Source organism: Procambarus clarkii, chromosome 17 (genome assembly GCF_040958095.1).
Source record: "Procambarus clarkii isolate CNS0578487 chromosome 17, FALCON_Pclarkii_2.0, whole genome shotgun sequence".
In the NCBI taxonomy this organism is placed as follows: domain Eukaryota; kingdom Metazoa; phylum Arthropoda; class Malacostraca; order Decapoda; family Cambaridae; genus Procambarus; species Procambarus clarkii.
The window spans coordinates 39,108,309-39,126,861 of NC_091166.1; the positions used below are offsets into that span (position 1 = coordinate 39,108,309).

An 18,553-nucleotide genomic window follows, 5' to 3' on the forward strand; every position below is an offset into this window, starting at 1 on the left:
CGATAATGAAGTATGTGAGAAACCAAACAAAACATTTGAGTTTTTTACAATAGAACCTGCGTGGCGACCAAAGATTCGGGATGAAAGACTAGAAGAAACAATGGATGACATTGTAGTCACTCTAGAAGAACTAAAAACAAATCGCTTGGAAGGATTAGACATGACGGAATCACTGGAACCAGACTTAATCTCACCAGGACTGCTGAAGAAGGCGACCCAAGTACGTGTCTCACGGTATTTAAACATTTAATAACGCACTCAAGACAGGAAATCGCCCAGAATGCTGGAAGAAGTCCGTCCCAGTATTCGAAAAAGAGGACAGACACTAGACATAAGCAGAGAGAACCAGAGCGCAACTCCATAGTCTCCTGAGACTGATGGATGCCTACTACTGGAGAATGACACCTCCAGTGTCTTTTTTGTCATGGGTCTTGCTCCTAAGCCTCTGGCTGGCCCACCAAGCCTCTTGTGTCACAAACAGTTACTCGATGTAAAGAGGCGCAGAAACTAATCTTGTTGAGGATGACAGAACCTCTGGAGAGGACCAATTGTGTGACATAAGGTCACCGTGGGTTTACAAAGGGACAGTCGTGGTTAATTAATTTGATTGAGTTTTATGTAAGGTTACTAAAATACGACATGAAAAAGAAGGCTGAGTAGACTAAATTTTCCTAGATTTTCTAAAGCATTTGACACTATTCAGCATTTAAGACTGTTGTACAAGATGGAGGACCAGGCTGGGATAACTGGGTGAGGGAGTATCTGAAGGACTGAAAACAGAGAGTCACAGTCAGAGAGACGGCTTCAAGGTGGAGTCATGTAACAAGTGGGGTCCCACAAGGCTCTCTTCTGGGACCGTTGCTGTTCCTAATGTATGTGAACGACCTGCCCGAGGGAGTGAGCTCAGACATGTTTGCTGATGATACACAGCTGATGAGAACGGTAACAACAGAGGAGGACTGCAGGAAGCAACAGGAGAACCTTGATATACTGTTGGAGTTGGCAAACAAATAGTTGCTGGAAGTCAATCCCAACAAGTGCAAGCTAATAATATCGATAAAGAGAGTAAGGTGACCAGGAGGTGTCTACAGTCTCTACACCATAAGAGAAAGTCAACTACGGGACTGAGAGAGAGAGAGAAATATCTGTGAGACGATACAGTTCCAACACTAACACTGGAGCAACTAATAAACAATGTAACATCAGCAGCGTACTGGACGCTGCTAAACATATCAAACTCTTTTAGAAACCTAAATCAGGACTCCTTTGAGGCCATCTACACACCACTTGTCAGATCAATATTGGAATTTGCAGCACTGGCCTGGGATCCATGACACCTTGACGCATAAAACCAAAATTGAAAAAGAACAAAGGTTCACAACAAGATTGGTGCCAGAGCTAAGAGGGTTAAGTTACGAACATAAACTAATGGAACAAACTCTCACAATCCTTAAGGACAGAAGAAACAATGGGGCTATGATCACAACATACAAGATATTGAGGAGAACAGAGACGGTGGAAAATGGCAGCCTCTTCAAATTGAAAGAAAGTAAGGCAAGACGACAGATATTAAACCTGGAAGTCCAGATGAGCGGAAGGAATGTAAGAAAATTCTGGTACCCCTTAAGGCTGGTCAACCAGTGGGATGCGAAGTAAAATGAGATTGTGGAAGCCACCTTCATCCACAACTTTAATGCTGACAAGACAAAAGTTAGAGAAGATTCTGAGGTATGCCACAATACTAGTCCCAGAACTGAGAGGTATGAGTTACGAGGAAAGGCTACGGGAGCTATACCTCACATTCGTGGAAGACAAGAGTAAGGGGAGACATGATCACCACCAACAAAATTCTCAAGAGGAATTGACAGAGCGTGGACAAATACTATTTAACACGGGTGGAACACGAACAAGGGGACACAGGTGGAAACTGAGTGCCCACATGAGCCACAGGGACGTTAGAAAGAACTTTTTCAGTGTCAGATTAGTTAACGAATGGAATGCATTAGGCAGTGATGTGGTGGAGGCTGACTTCATACACAGTTTCAAATATAGATATGATAGAACCCAATAGGCTCAGGAATCTGTACACCAGTTGATTGACAGTTGAGAGGCGGGACCAAAGAGCCAGAGCTCAATCCCCGCAAGCACAACTAGGTGAGAACACCCCACCACTCCACACCACACCACACCACACCACACCACACCACACCACACCACACCACACCACACCACCACACCACACCACATCACACCACCACCACCACACCACACCACACCACACCACACCACAACCACCACACCACACCACACCACACCACACCACCACACCACACCACACCACACCACAACCACCACACCACACCACACCACACCACCACACCACACCACACCACCACACCACACCACACCACACCACACCACACCACACCACACCACACCACACCACACCACACCACACCACACCACCACACCACACCACACCACACCACAACCACCACACCACACCACACCACCACACCACCACACCACACCACACCACACCACACCACACCACACCACAACCACCACCACCACCAAGAAACAAGTGACGGTGCGGTTGGTCAAAATCAAATAAGCGCAGCTTTATTTTACACGCGGGAAATAACACGACCCAAATGTCCGAGAAGTTGGTGGGGGAGGTAATGGTGGGGGGGAGAGGGGGTTGGTGGGGGAGGTAATGGTGGGGGGAGAGGGGGTTGGTGGGGGAGGTAATGGTGGGGGGGGAGAGGGGGTTGGTGGGGGGAAGGGGTTGGTGGGGGAGGTAATGGTGGGGGGAAGGGGTTGGTGGGGGAGGTAATGGTGGGGGGAAGGGGTTGGTGGGGGAGGGGGGTGGTGGGGGAGGGGGTTTGTTGGGGAGGAGGTTGGTTGGGAAAGTACTTGGTGGGGAGGTAGTTGTGGGGAAGGACGGGGTTGGTGAGGGTTATGGAGAGGGATAGAGGGGGGAATTGAGGAGGATTAGTGGAGGGGGGGTAGGAGGGTTGAGGGATAGGAAGGAGGGTGGATGGTGGGGGTTAGTGTTGGAGACTGTGGCTGGCGAAGACAAGGAGGGAGAGAAAGGAATGGAGGGAGAAGAGAAAGAGGGATAGATGGAAGAGGAGCAGCAGAAGAGAGGAGAGGTAGAAAAGGGATGGAAGACGAAGCAAGGAAGGGGGAACTCCTTGTGTCTCCACTCACCTGTACTGGCAGAGCTCAGCTCCGGGGTCCCGCCTCTCTATCTATCAGTGTCAACGGGAGATCAAGGTCTACATCACTCGATTCCGAGCCTAACAGCCTTGTTTCATCTGTTGCGTTAGAACTGATCTACCCTGATGTTCGACTCCTTGGTCCAAGCTGGCCTAAAAAAGTTGAGGCTGGAGGTGGCTTTCACAGCTTCTTCCTTCAGAGCATTCCACTGGCTGACTGCCCGTCAAGGCTCCCAGTATTTCCTCTCATTCCTTCGTGTGTGTCAGTGATATAACTACGGACTAGAGGTTCTCCTTGACAGAAGAGGAGCTGCAGCGTCCGGTGTCTCAAGGAACACCTCAAGCCTCTACGGATTGACTTTCACGAACACGAGTACATAGACGGATTGACTTACACGAACACGAGTACATAGACGGATTGACTTTCACGAACACGAGTACAGAGACGGATTGACTTACACGAAGACCAACGTAACCACTCTCACTCTTCCCTCTCACCTTTCTCTCTCACCGTTACTCTCCGTCCCTCTCATCACCCCGCTAACGAAATATTCGTTACTCGACGAATGAAAGAGTGGAGAGAGTGTGAGGTGAGAGCAAAGAAGCGAGGGGATTAAAGAGAGAGAAACAGGCGGCCGAGAGGGGAGGAGAAAGGAAAGAGGCGAGGTTGAGAAGGGAGGGGAGAGGAGGGGGGGGGGGAGAGGGAGGAGATAGAGGGAGAGGGAAGTAATAGAGACGAAGAGGGAAGCAGCCGCCGACGACAGTTCGGCTTCCTCACCTCTCTCGTCTCTCCCTCCTCTTCCCTCTCTTTTCTCACTCCTTGCACTACTCTTTTTATTTCATTCCTCTTATATCTCCTCACACCCCCCCCCCGTGCTCTTCCTCCCCCCCCCTCACAAACACACATGGTGAAATTAGACAAGTGAAATTGGGATTGATCGCTATTCAACGCCCAGTGGCCAAGGAGAGAGAGAGAGAGAGAGAGAGAGAGAGAGAGAGAGAGAGAGAGAGAGAGAGAGAGAGAGAGAGAGAGAGAGAGAGAGAGAGAGAGAGAGAGAGAGAGAGAGAGAGAGAGCACCATCACACAAGATATAACATCTCAGGTGTAATATAGCTTTAAAACTCGGTGGGTGGTAGTGTGGTCCCTGTAGACAGATCTTCAACAAAGCACATTACCTCCAGGACACACAATCACCACCTGGCAACTCGTTAACCCTGACGCCACCTTTATTGTTTTCCAATGATGCCTTTCTCTCTCGGCTGTGATCGGTTAAGATAACAAAAAAGTATATGGATATCATGTCATGCACATCATTATGTTTCGTTTAAAAAGGTGTCCGCTGAAGTTCCAACTCGGATTTAATAATACTCAAGTGCTTTAGGTTGGATAAAGTTGAGTTAAAATTAGTTTATCTGATCGCTGAATTATTTATTTTTAAAGAGTATTATATTTTAAGTTCCCTTAGTATCTCGCTATTTTAAAAATCCTTAGAATTTATGTCCAATGAACGTCAAGGGTTACCAGTATGTGAGCGGCCCCACGCGCACAGCTCCTTGTGTGTTTACGTGTGGTAAAGTGTTGGAACACATGGTCTTACATCTCAAGACTACCTACAAAGGTTTTTAAAAAGACTGTATTGTGTGTGTGTTCCCGGCCATATCTTAGCTTTACAAGAACACATTAACCGACAACAATGTTTATATCCCATAATGATCACCGCATGAGTTTTTAAAACACCTCATTTTATGGTCTACATATCCGGTCTTTGGTAACGGAAGCTCAACAACATAAAATCGCATACCCCAACATGCATCATCTACGGACTTACAAAAATTGTGTACTTTACGGTGTAAAGTGAGCGATGTAGTGCCGCTGGCCAAGTATATTCAACGACAAAATTCTTATATGTGGCAATTCACATCCTCGTAAAACTCGCTGGGACTTCCCGCGTAAAATAAACACGAGTTTAAAAAAAAAAAGGCGGGAAGGAGTATTATCACCGCGCCGACACCGGAATTTATGCTTCCCGAGCTAACTCAGCATTGTGCTTTGTGGCACGAGGCTGCCGATGGTCCTACACACTGATTTTCGATACACCTCTTACATCCTGAAAGATTTCACAGCGACACACTTCTCAAAAAATAAACGCATAAAAAAATCCGAATTGGCATTCCCGCGTCTTGTGAACGACGAGGCGTCTCGGACCAATCAGAAGCCGAGTCTAGTTCCCGCTGGGAGAATAAACCAATCAGCGGGGAGCTATGGCCCCGCGGGGGATTGTCTAAGACCAACTTACAAATGAGAAACTATTGTTGCTTTTTACCTTAAGATCGCCAGGGGTTTCCCAAAGTTAGTAAAAGACATAGTTCATACCCAAGAATATACGAGCTTCCTCCTCAGATTTAAAAGGGAGAGGAGAGATGAGGGAGGTGTGATAACGAAGGGAGATATTACAGCGGAAATTCTTAAAGGAACAATATGACTGGAATGTTACTTATTTCCCTCCCTACCACCTAGGGGGGAAAAAAAGTACCACGGGAAATAAATTTAACTCCACGGGAAACGTTCTTGAAACATCAAGATAATTCTTAGTAAAATGTGTTTTTCTGTAGGAATGAATATAGTGCTGGAAATAAAAGTTGGGGGTAATTAATGTAAGCACAACTCTCAAAGAGAAATTAGACAATACGAGTTGTTTTAGGAAAATATATTTTTCATTAACATAATTATTATTATCATTAGTATTTGTGGTAGTGATAACAGATAGTATTATTTTAATCACATCGATTAATTGAAACATCACGAATAATATAACAGTAGAACAGAAAGAACATTATCAAACCCAAAATGGTGTTCAAAAATTGTTCATCACTGTTCTTCTCTCATTAAAGGCCATAATCGACGCCTTAAACCAGGTTCTTGATATCACAAAAAACACTAAAAAAAAAGTCCAGGAAAACCTTGAAGAAGCTGTTAAAATATATAAGAACACGAGAATAAAGGCGACAAAAGAAGATCTACAGGCTCCTGCGAGGCAGCTCCTATTTACACCCACCCAAACTCATTCGTATATATATGTCACCCCTACGCTTGAAACACTCCACTGATTCTACATCTATTATGTTAATAGCAGCATCCCCTATTTCGGAACCAGTATTTATCCAGGTCTTTCCTAAACGTAAATTTATTCAATTTATATCAATTGTTTCAGTGTTTTGCGTTGATATATTCAAACCATATATTTATATAGCCTATGTTATCCCCTTCTGTCCATTTATCTACTTCCACTATCTACTTATCTACTATCATCACTTACTCCTCTTTTTTCTAAAATCTTAGGAAAGTAATTTCAGGTTATTTGCTGTCTCTCCACAAGGAAGGTTTCTGATCCCTAGGATTCTCCTTGTCTTTTTTATTCAAGTCTATGTGTGAGGAAAAACAGGACATAACACATTCAAATTGCATAAAAAAAAATTAACATTCCCAAACAAAGTATAACAGCTCTAGCTGACCGAAAATAATTATCAGACAAGTCCCTCCAATTACCCTAAAACAGTACCTCTAAGCGTCCTGCGGCAGCCCGTCTAAGACCCCTAGAACAGCCTCTCTAAGAACCCTAAAACAGCCCCATACAAGGACCCCCAAAAGAGCTACCCCGCCGCCGCCATAAGAACTCGTCCAAGGGTGGAGAAGAACTCGTCCAAAGGTGGAGAAGAACTCGTCCAAGGGTGGAGAAGAACTCGTCCAAGGGTGGAGAAGAACTCGTCCAAGGGTGGAGAAGAACTCGTCCAAGGGTGGAGAAGAACTCGTCCAAGGGTGGAGAAGAACTCGTCCAAGGGTGGAGAAGAACTCGTCCAAGGGTGGAGAAGAACTCGTCTAAGGGTGGAGAAGAACTCGTCTAAGGGTGGAGAAGAACTCGTCCAAGGGTGGAGAAGAACTCGTCCAAGAGTGGAGAAGAACTCGTCCAAGAGTGGAGAAGAACTCGTCCAAGAGTGGAGAAGAACTCGTCCAAGAGTGGAGAAGAACTCGTCCAAGAGTGGAGAAGAACTCGTCCAAGGGTGGAGAAGAACTCGTCCAAGAGTGGAGAAGAACTCGTCCAAGAGTGGAGAAGAACTCGTCCAAGAGTGGAGAAGAACTCGTCCAAGAGTGGAGAAGAACTCGTCCAAGAGTGGAGAAGAACTCGTCCAAGAGTGGAGAAGAACTCGTCCAAGAGTGGAGAAGAACTCGTCCAAGAGTGGAGAAGAACTCGTCCAAGAGTGGAGAAGAACTCGTCCAAGGGTGGAGAAGAACTCGTCCAAGAGTGGAGAAGAACTCGTCCAAGGGTGGAGAAGAACTCGTCCAAGAGTGGAGAAGAACTCGTCCAAGAGTGGAGAAGAACTCGTCCAAGAGTGGAGAAGAACTCGTCCAAGAGTGGGGAAGAACTCGTCCAAGAGTGGAGAAGAACTCGTCCAAGAGTGGAGAAGAACTCGTCCAAGAGTGGAGAAGAACTCGTCCAAGAGTGGAGAAGAACTCGTCCAAGAGTGGAGAACAACTCGTCCAAGGGTGGAGTGCCCGGAGGCCAGTACTCACCAAACATGCCCTCAGTCGGGTCAAGACGCTTGGCCCTCCTGCCGTGTTTAGAGTTGTTGTGTACGAACATGTTGTCAGACACGGCCAGCAGCGGCCCGGCCACGTCCACCTGTTGCGAGATCACCACCTGCGGGGAAGTCAATAATACAAGCTTAGTCGCCGCTTGACGAGTGAGAGACACATGAGCAAAATGGATAACACAAAACTTCCAAGGATCACCACCTTCGGGACGGTCAGTAACACATTATTGACCATAAACACATGAGAATGATACATGGACAAAATAGGTAAATCGTTTTGTGTTAAGAAGACGGGAACACGAGCAGGTCTGGAAAGATGACACTGTGATGTATAAAAGGTTTCGAGTCGTGGATAACGGAGTTAGAATCGCTTCCAGACGCGTTACAATCATGTACAGAGGAATCACAGTCACATTAAGAGGTATTCGAGTCCCTTACACACCTGTCAGAATCGTGCACAAGTACACGAAGAATCCAAAAGTTAAATAAGTTAGAATAATGCACAAATGACCAATCATCAAGTTCAAAGGTTAAAGGTAGCTTTGACACACGTGTCAACACGTACAAAGCAATCAAATTACTTAGAAAATTAATAAAAACAGAATGGTATCAGGATCATATAGGAGAATGAATCAGGAAGAATGGTATCAGTATCATGTACAAAATACCAAACTAACGTTCACTTTTCACTTTGAGTTGTATTCTACTAAACGGGATGTCCCCGGCGGTCCCCGGGTCTCTCTTCTCCTTCACTTTCAAAATCGCCCCCCCCTCTCTCTCTCTCAATTTTCTTTATCTCCTCTCCATCCTCCTTCCCCAACATCTCCCTTCTCCTGCTCCTCTTTCACTCTCTCAGAAAATTTAATATTACGAAGCACTGAAAAAAAACTCCAAAAATCCCCGATTTTAAAATTCGTGAAAACCGCGGGGGGTCGCTATAGATATCTATATTTCTTAAAGGGTGGGATTGGGGGCCAACCCCCCAACTAGCTTATGTCGCCTATATACAGCCCCCTCCCCACATGTGTCATCTTGCAAAGTTGGGTAAGGTTAACTCCAAGCGCCTGGCCTCCTACTCTGAACAAACAGACATTATATTATATAGACTTACAGTAGATGTGGACCATTAATATCATTATTATTAAATGTACACTCATTAATTATTTATATTTCAACAGCTATTATTCTCACTTTTAATTGATGTATTTATCAGTACAGTATTGTTTCGTGTTGTGTCTAATTATAACAGACATTTAGAGATAAATGTCTAAATATAACATATATAATATAATGTCTAATATAAGACATTAATGGATGATCGTCAGTATCTGATGATGGAGGAGACTGGAGTTTATTCATCACTCCATCTACCTACTGGCTCTCTCCTTCTCATTTCTCACACTCCTCCCTCTTCTCAAGTGTCCTCCCTCTCTCTCCATCACTACAGAGAGGGTTTATTGAATGTTCCCAGGGATTGTGGGTGTGGACTGTGAGAGAGAGAGAGAGAGAGAGAGAGAGAGAGAGAGAGAGAGAGAGAGAGAGAGAGAGAGAGAGAGAGAGAGAGAGAGAGAGAGAGAGACAGAGAGAGAGAGAGAGAGAGAGAGAGAGAGAGAGAGAGAGAGAGAGAGAGAGAGAGAGAGAGAGAGAGAGAGAGAGAGACGATTAGTGTTAGTAAAGAAAAAATAAGCACTATCACCACCATCTCAATCATTCATCACCACAATTACCTACACTACCACCACCACCACCAACCACAATTACCTACACCATCACCACAATTACCTACACCACCACCACCAACCACAATTACCTACACTACCACCACCACCACCAACCACAATTACCTACACTACCACCACCACCACAATTTGTGTGGGAGACCCACCAATAAATCACCACACCAGGACCTCGCCCCCATCCACTCACCACGAGGGGGGGAGGGGGGGGGGGAGGCAGTTGACAAAGGGTTTGAATGAGGGGATCAGAGTTCGCTGAGTGTGAACTGGGGACAAAAACTCTCGCTTGAGCGATTCCACTTGTAAACAATCCATTTCAACCGGTTTTTCATCTAGGTAACATTAATTGCATCTGTTATAAATCAAATATTCTACGTAGTTTTGAACTGTGTAAACAATTGCACCTGGTTTGGTTGTAAACAATCTGTTTACATAGTTCTGCTACCCACAACAACTGCCAAATTCACAGGTAGATGAACAGATGTATTAGATGAAAGGAAACACGCCCAACCGTCTGTATTCTGGCAAGGAAATCGAACCCGGGACATTTCGGTTGTGAAACAAGTGAACAACTACAGAACCCATATAAACCACTTCGTGAGATTCTGCTTAGTATAAACAATCCATTTATATAGTTCCGCCTCATATAAACTACTTAACGTGGTTCTACATATTATAAGACAATCTAATCCCAGTGATACAACTTGATATAATAATCTATTAGACGAGGTTCAACATAATACAATCATAGTCTAATTTATTATGAGAGAGAGAGAGAGAGAGAGAGAGAGAGAGAGAGAGAGAGAGAGAGAGAGAGAGAGAGAGAGAGAGAGAGAGAGAGAGAGAGAGAGAGAGAGAGAGAGAGAGAGAGAGAGGTGAATGAATGGATGAGATACATTTACTCTCGACAAAGAAAAAAAAGAAAGCGGCAACTGGAAGTCGGTGGGGCGGAAGTGACGTTGAGTGGCGGGAAAGATAAAGTGACACCGGATTGGCGGATTAATGGCGGGTAAATAGGTCACGTGACGACAAAAAGCGCGGGAAACTCTGGCGGGAAGTGGACACGCGTAATCCCTTGCGCGCGAATGGAGTCGGCTGATAAGACCTGGGAATTCTTTGCTTTACTTGGGTGGACAGGCAGACTGGTGGATGAACAGATGAGAGAGGGGAGTGAAGAGGCGGTGTAGGGGTGACGACACCAATTCTTTATTCGGCTCATAGAGCTGTATTTGATTGTTTAAAGTGTTGACATTCCTTATTATTATTATTATTATTGGTCTACTGCTGACATGTGATTAATAACTACCATAAAACCGTATTTATTTCGGTTTTAAAACCGTGGAGCGTCTAGTCCAGGGTTCGAAACCCTTACAGTCCAGGTGAATGGAATAACTACTGTAACTGGCATCTCATCCTAACTAAGCCTTACCCAACTAACTTTCCCTTTACCTAAAGAATGATTACTCACCAAAAATTTCCCAACCAGGTCCCTAATTACTGTTGGGTGAACGGAGACGAAGAGTTAAGAATCGGTGCTCTCTACTCAGGGTTCGAACCTGAACGAAAGTATACGCGAGGCGAGAAGGGAGCATGCTACCACTGAGCCATAATGACAAGTGTGTGAAGGGGCTGGCTCTTGTTCAATGTGGCCCTTATTGTTACGCTATCAACCACCGTTAGGGGCGGTGGTTTAGAGAAACTAAAACCACCGTAATACTGACGCTTCGTGGGACTAATGAGGATCGGCTCCGGTAGGGAAAGTAATTGCTTATATTGCGAGGCTTCTGGTTAGCGTAAACCGTTACATTTTTCACGGAGTTGCAATAGAGAGAACGGGGAAATACCGCGCTCAACAGGTGGGTCACATTTGCATATCCTGAACAAAGACAACATTGCTCTTAACGTCAAAAATACATTTGTAATTTATTAATTTTTTTTATTATCTTACATTTTTTTTTTACATTTGGCGAAAATTAGCAAAGTTTGTTGCCCGGGTTGCGGTTATTTGCTTATATTTTATTTCATTTTGTTACTAAAGTGTTTAAAAGTTAGTTAACTACCTTTACCTGTGGCACCTTAACCCAGACTGTAAAATACTGGCGTGAGGCCAGATGGGTCAAAGGTCACCGAGACCAACTACCAAACACGCCTTAACGACCAGACCTAACACGGGTCAAAGGTCACCGAGACCAACTACCAAACACGCCTTAACGACCAGACCTAACACGGGTCAAAGGTCACCGAGACCAACTACCAAACACGCCTTAACGACCAGACCTAACACAGTCATATTAAATGTTACCCAAGATGAACAGCCTATAAAATCCCCGTTGATACAAATCATTTTAATTTTTAATTTTAATTTTCCAGCGACACCAAAGGTACATTTATTTTCATATGTATTTTTTTTAAACTTTCGTTCCCGTTTCATTTTCTAGACTTTTCAAACTTTCGATTCGTGTATATTTATAAATCTAGGGAGGAGGCCGCCGGGGGGGGGGGGGTCCTGGGGTCTCGCCTGACCCAAACATAAGCCTAACTAAACGCGTTTGAAGGTCATATTTATGACTGTCGTCCATAATGTTGTACAAGGTCCAGAATTTGTCACCTCTTTAAAGAGTTATTTGAAGGGAAGGTATTTTACAAATAAACAGAGATTGCCACGGGCAATTTATGTGAATTTATGAGGCGGAGTTATGAGGCCAGTGTCTGTAGGCTGGCTGGCTGGCCGGCCCGGTGATGTCACTGTAGGCTGGCTGGTGATGTCACTGTAGGCTGGCTGGCCCGATGATGTCACTATAGGCTAGCTGGTGATGTCACTGCAGGCTGACTGGCCCGGTGATGTCACTATAGGCTGGCTGGTCCGGTGATGTCACTGTAGGCTGGCTGGCCCGGTGATGTCACTATAGGGTCGCTTGGTGATGTCACTGTAGGGTCGCCCTATAACGTCACTGTCGGCTCATGGGCTGGCCCTATGACATCACTGAAGATTCGTGGGCTGGCTCTATGACGTCAATGTAGGCTGACCCGGTGACATCGTTCAAGCACGTTTTAACGTATACAAAACGCCTATATATTATGAACCATTGAGAAAATTAGAATCTAAGATAACTAACTGTTCGCGGCAATATGGGCGAACACACAATTTCAAAGACAAATTCGCAGGAAGACGGAGGACAAATATTCGCCTGTCGCCTCCCCGGAGCACAAATTACACCAAACAAATACGGCGGAGGTTGGAGGGAAGGTGATAATGAGAGGCGGTGGGCAGCCACGTCGGGGCGGAAGGCGCAGGCCTGCCATCTGCCCGCGTAAATCTCCACAACACAAACATTGGCGCCCGCCCGCCTCCCGTCCCTCTGTTTTGACTGCGGCGTCTGCTTCGTGTTCGCTTCTTCCCCCCTCTCTACCACCCCCCCACTTCCCAATCCTCCATCGCCTATCCTCGCGGCGTTCACCGCCTGGGTTATCAGAGGTCACAGACATCCGTGAGTGCATTTTGGTACTGGAGACAGGGGAGGTAGTGATCGTACTCTAGGAGTGGCCAGCCTCGCCTCGGCATTAAGTTCGGACGAGGCCGCCAACCCGTCCAGACGCGTTCCCATGTCATTATGTCATCGTTATTACCAACAAATAAATGTCCGTATTATCGCTCTCGGCATCGGGTTTAAAAGGAAAATTTCGTAGCACTACACACCTTGAGTACACAAACACGCCCAGAGCCTATTTGGTGTGTGTGTGTGTGTGTGTGTGTGTGTGTGTGTGTGTGTGTGTGTGTGTGTGTGTGTGTGTGTGTGTGTGTGTGTGTGTGTGTGTGTGTGTGGTGTTCAGTATCAAATCTTCCTTAATTGCTTTATTAATTCCCCCACTGGTTTTTCTACGTCGTTATCATGTGTCCTTAATTGTACCTGGATTGTACATGGATGGGATTTGGAGAGTTCTACTCCCCAAGCTGGGCCCGGGGCCAGGCTTGATTTGTGATCCAACAGGCTGTTGCTTGGAGCGACAGGCACTTCCGCAGGCGCACACATAAACTACAGCCCGGTTTGTCCGGCACTTCTTGCAGAAAACTGTTCAGTTTTCTTCTTAAGATTTCCACATTTGTTCCGGCAATTTTTCTTATCGTTGCTGGGAGGATATTGAACAACAATGGACCTCTTCACTGGTTCTATTCAGTATTTCCTTCCATATCGTTCACTCCAGTATGTTGTTATTTTACTGTGCAAATTTGGGACCTGGCCCTCCAATACCTTCCATGTATATATAATTTGATACCTCTCTAGTCTCCTTTCCAGAGAGTAAATTTTGAGAGCTTTCAGACGGTCCCAATAATTTAGGTGCTTTATCATGTCCATTTTTACTGTATGTTCTCTGTATTCCCACTATTTCAACACTCTCTCCTGCTCTGAAGAGGAAAGTGAGCACGGAGCAGTACTCAAGGTGGTACAGCACCAGTGATTTCAACAGTATGAGTATTGTGATGGGATCCCTCGATTTATAGGTTCTCGTAATCCATCCTATTATTTTTTTAGCTGACGCTCTATTTACTTGGTTATGTTCACTAAACGTTAGGTCGTCAGACATCATTATTCCCAGATCCTTTACACGTTGCTGTTCTACTATAAGCAGAAACACTGCAACAGGTTCGTTAATCAAGGCGCGCCTTCTCTGAAGCCCCGTTGGGGGTCAAGTTGTGCACATGATTCACTTAGTTCTTGTCTATCATCTTTAGCAGTTTGTGGGGGAATAAATACAAGTGACACAGGTCAGTAGATTAGGGGGTCCCGCTTGTCCCTCTCTCTTGAAAGTGTTTACAATACTGACAGTCTTACAATCCTCTGATTAGGTCTTACAAAGCGTCTGGTGAGATCCTGAGCGGCCTCACTCACGATCCATGGGTACATAATGTCAGAGCCAGATGAGTTTCAGGCACATGAACAAATCCACAAGGGCCGTGACGAGGATTCGAACCTGCGTCCGGGAGCATCCCAGATACTGCCTTAATCGACTGAGCTACGACAGGGTAAAAGGGTTGAAACCGAAGTTCTACTGAACTTACTGGATCCCGTAGCCTCTCCGAGGCACAAACCAGTAAGTTCAGTAGAACTTCGGTTTCAACCCTTTTACCCTGTCGTAGCTCAGTCGATTAAGGCAGTGTCTGGGATGTTCCCGGACGCAGGTTCGAATCCTCGTCACGGCCCTTGTGGATTTGTTCATTTGATGCATCACGTAAGTGTGATCTCTGTGTGTGTTCAGGCACAAAGTTCCTTTATGGTTTACTCATTTCTCTCTTTCGTTACATCCATGTTTCTCAGACTGTTGGCCTGTTGCACAGTACTTCTTATACCCGGCTAAATATTATATACTTTCTAAACTTTAACGTTAGTTATATCACACACTTTCTTGTCATTTTCTGCTTGTGTCAGTGTGGAGGGTAAACACACGATGACATGGGGGTGAAGACATGCGGGGAATGACCAATGTCTTCAGTCATGTCTTTCTTCTCATAGGACTTGCAAACAACAGTCATATAAGTAAGCAAACAACTACTTGTTTCCTTACAAGTTACTTTACTACCATTTACTTACTTAAATTTACATTCACGTTTTAATCACTGCCGTTCTCGTAGCCATCAAATTTATCCTCTTGAGGTTATCTTGAGGTTATCTTGAGATAATTTCGGGGCTTTTTTTTTTAGTGTCCCCGCGGCCCGGTCCTCGACCAAGCCTCCACCCCCAGGAAGCAGCCCGTGACAGCTGACTAACACCCAGGTACCTATTTTACAGCTAGGTAACAGGGGCATAGGGTGAAAGAAACTCTACACATTGTTTCTCGCCGGCGCTCGGGATCGAACCCGGAACCACAGGATCACAAGTCCAGTGTGCTGTCCGTTCGGCCGACCGGCTCCGGATCATGTGCCCTTGAGTTCCAAAAATCACTTCCAAACCTTTTCTTATCAACTTTTTTGCATTAAAGCTTTTTATACTGAGCCACAGGATGGTCTTGTTTCTATTTAATAACACAACATTTGTCCTTACATCCATCTTTACTCGGTGTCACAGCCTTTCCTACCTACCTACCTTGAGGCTACCTTGAGGTGCTTCCGGGGCTTAGTGTCCCCGCGGCCCGGTCGTCGACCAGGCCTCCTGGTTGCTGGACTGATCAACCAGGCTGTTAGACGCGGCTGCTCGCAGCCTGACGTATGAGTCACAGCCTGGTTGATCAGGTATCCTGGTCACAAGATTGATAAATTCCTCTTTTGCTTATTCCTCTAACATTTATTCTATTATAGTTTATTCTATAATAGTTTATTCTATTTTAAAATTTATTTATTTACTATTTATTTTATTTATTTATTATTATATTGATACACCTGACCCCCCTCCAAACACACACCGAAACTACGACGTTGGTACAACGTTCGAACAAGTTTTAACAACACCTAACCAGTTATAACAACCAATATATCAAGTTGTAACAACGTTCCAATACGTCATAAACACGTTAAGCCAAGATGTAACAACTTTATTACAAGTTGTTACAAACGGAAAATAGAGACAGTTTCGGTTTGTGTTTCCAGGGCTATGGAACTCTGAGTTTTGTTTCGTAATCCCCTGTCCTGTATGCTACCTTTTCCCATCTTCCTTCTGCCTTGTTATCTCCTGATAAATGTTATCATTTGCAGTGAGATGACGACAAGGAAGGAAGGAATTATCAAGGGAAAGCGCCAAGCCATTACGACTATATAGCACTGGGAAGAGGTCAGGCTAAGGATTTGGGATGGGACGAGGGGAGAAGGAATGGTGCCCCAACCACTTGTGGACGGTCGAGGATTGAACGCCGATCTGCATGAAGCGAGACCGTCGCTCTACCGTCCAGCCCAAATGGTTGGGCTAAGATGACGACAAGATCACAGTGGAGTTTTGCCCAAGTGGCGTCTGGGAGTCCAGCCTCTCAACGTCTCTTCAACACCTTGTCTCTTCTCATCTCGTCCCCTTATCAACAATACTTTGTATCCCAGTCTAATTCTACACGGTTCAAGTCACCAAGGATTAGGAGTGACTAAGTTGGGAAGGGGACGGTGGAACTGGGAAGGGGTCGGAGGAACTGGGAAAGAAGACTGTTGGGAAAGAGATCTTGGCGTGGGAGGTTTGTGGGCTGTGTGGAATTAGGTGTCAGTAGAGTTTTATTGAAAGTAGAGGAGTGGTATGCCGCATGGGAGGGGGCATGGGAGGGGGGCATGGGAGGAGGGCATGGGAGGGGAGACGGGAGGGGGGAGACGGAGGAGGGGGGAGGGGAATGCTGAGGGAACGATGGAGAGGGGAAGACGTAGTTTACGATGCCCAGGGTGGGTTGGGGGGGTTGCATGGGATAGAATAGATTGAGGTTGCATGGGGGTAGGATGGGTTGGGGCTCCATGGGTAAGGATGGGTTATGGAAGAGGAGAGGTCGGGGCAGAGCGGAGTGACCAAGAGACGACCCTTGTTTTCAGGCGTGTTCAAATTTATAATGTCTCGTTCTTGGCCCTCATCTCCTGGCTTGTGTGCGTTGGGGGGAGGGAGGGGGGAGGGAAGAGGGGGAGAGAGTGAGTGGGGGGGGGGGGAAGGGGGGAGAGAGTGAGTAGGAGGGGGAAGGGAGGGAAAGTTAGACGATGGGAACGAACCTATGAAGACTTACAAACGAATCAATAAACTGATAAACACAGACGAACTAATTATATTTAAACTAATATATATATATATATATATATATATATATATATATATATATATATATATATATATATATATATATATAATATATATATATAATATATATATATAATATATATAATATATATAATACTTAAAACAACACTACAATTATCCAGCTAAACATATTTCAGTTCTAGCTAAAAACTGAAACTGTTTTGACAATAGAAAATGGGATCTGGCGCCCTGCCTATCAATAACAAAGGTGTTTACCCGGCTTAAGCGCGTCCCCGGCCACCACTTACCACTTAATTACTTATACCTGGGAGTATTGGCCACAACACCTGGTCAAGTGGGTGTGTATCGCAGCGGTGGAAGGTGTAGTGTTCTCAAGTGTAGTGAGGAATTATGTGCAACGGTTAGTTTTATTATGCACCCGCTACCCATCCTGCCGGCAAGTATTGGGGCTGGGAAAGTGAACTCCGTAGTTCATTTAGGTCAGCGAGTGACACTGTGGTGAAGCTAGTTATGCAGTAGTGCAGTGCCACCCTTAGGATTATGGCACCTGGGAGCACGCTTTGCCACGTGGCACCCTCAGTATTATGGCACCTGGGAGCATGCTTTACCACGTGGCACCCTCAGGGTTATGGCACCTGGGAGCATGCTTTACCACGTGGCACCCTCAGGGTTATGGCACCTGGGAGCACGTTTTGCCACGTGGCACCCTCAGGATTATGGCACCTGGGAGCACGCTTTACCGGGTGGCACCCTTAGCTTTATGGCACCTAGGAGCACGCTTTACCACGTGGCACCCTCAGCTTTATGGCACCTAGGAGCACGCTTTACCACGTGGCACCCTCAGCTTTATGGCACCTAGAAGTCCCCCATTACTAAAGAGGCATTCTGTGGCATCTGCGAATGGCAGAACTTGGGGCTCTGTGCCACACAACCAGAGTCTGCCGGCACAGAGGTGAGGGAGGGGGGGGTGTAGGGGGGTGTGAGGGGGGGGGGAGAGGGGGTGGTGTATACAAGACCATGATGGTCGAGGGCGGTGAGGGGCGGCCTTGTGTCCAAGATGTCTGTACTATTTCACGCCTCAACTTCCGCCCACCACACCACCCTAATGAGCCCCACCCACCCCCACCCCCCACCCCCCTCCCCCAAGGTCACGCCCACTCCCCCCCCCCCCTCCTCCAGCCCCATCACCCCCACCCCCTACGCTCGCCTCTCATTCTCTAATATTTCAACAATTAAAGCAAAATTGATAAAAATAGAATTAAATAGTGTTAGTATTGTACACACACACACCCAGGAA

General features: G+C 45.9%; 1 protein-coding gene across 1 annotated transcript in view; it reads right to left on the minus strand.

Annotated features, from left to right (window-relative positions):
• Nucleotides 1–18,553, minus strand: part of kn (EBF transcription factor knot) — a 41,508-nt gene that overhangs the window by 16,198 nt on the left and 6,757 nt on the right. Inside the window, exon 3 of the mRNA XM_069326149.1 lies at nt 7,792–7,918. Coding sequence (XP_069182250.1) covers nt 7,792–7,918 — 127 coding nt within the window. The remainder of the gene's footprint in view (nt 1–7,791; nt 7,919–18,553) is intronic.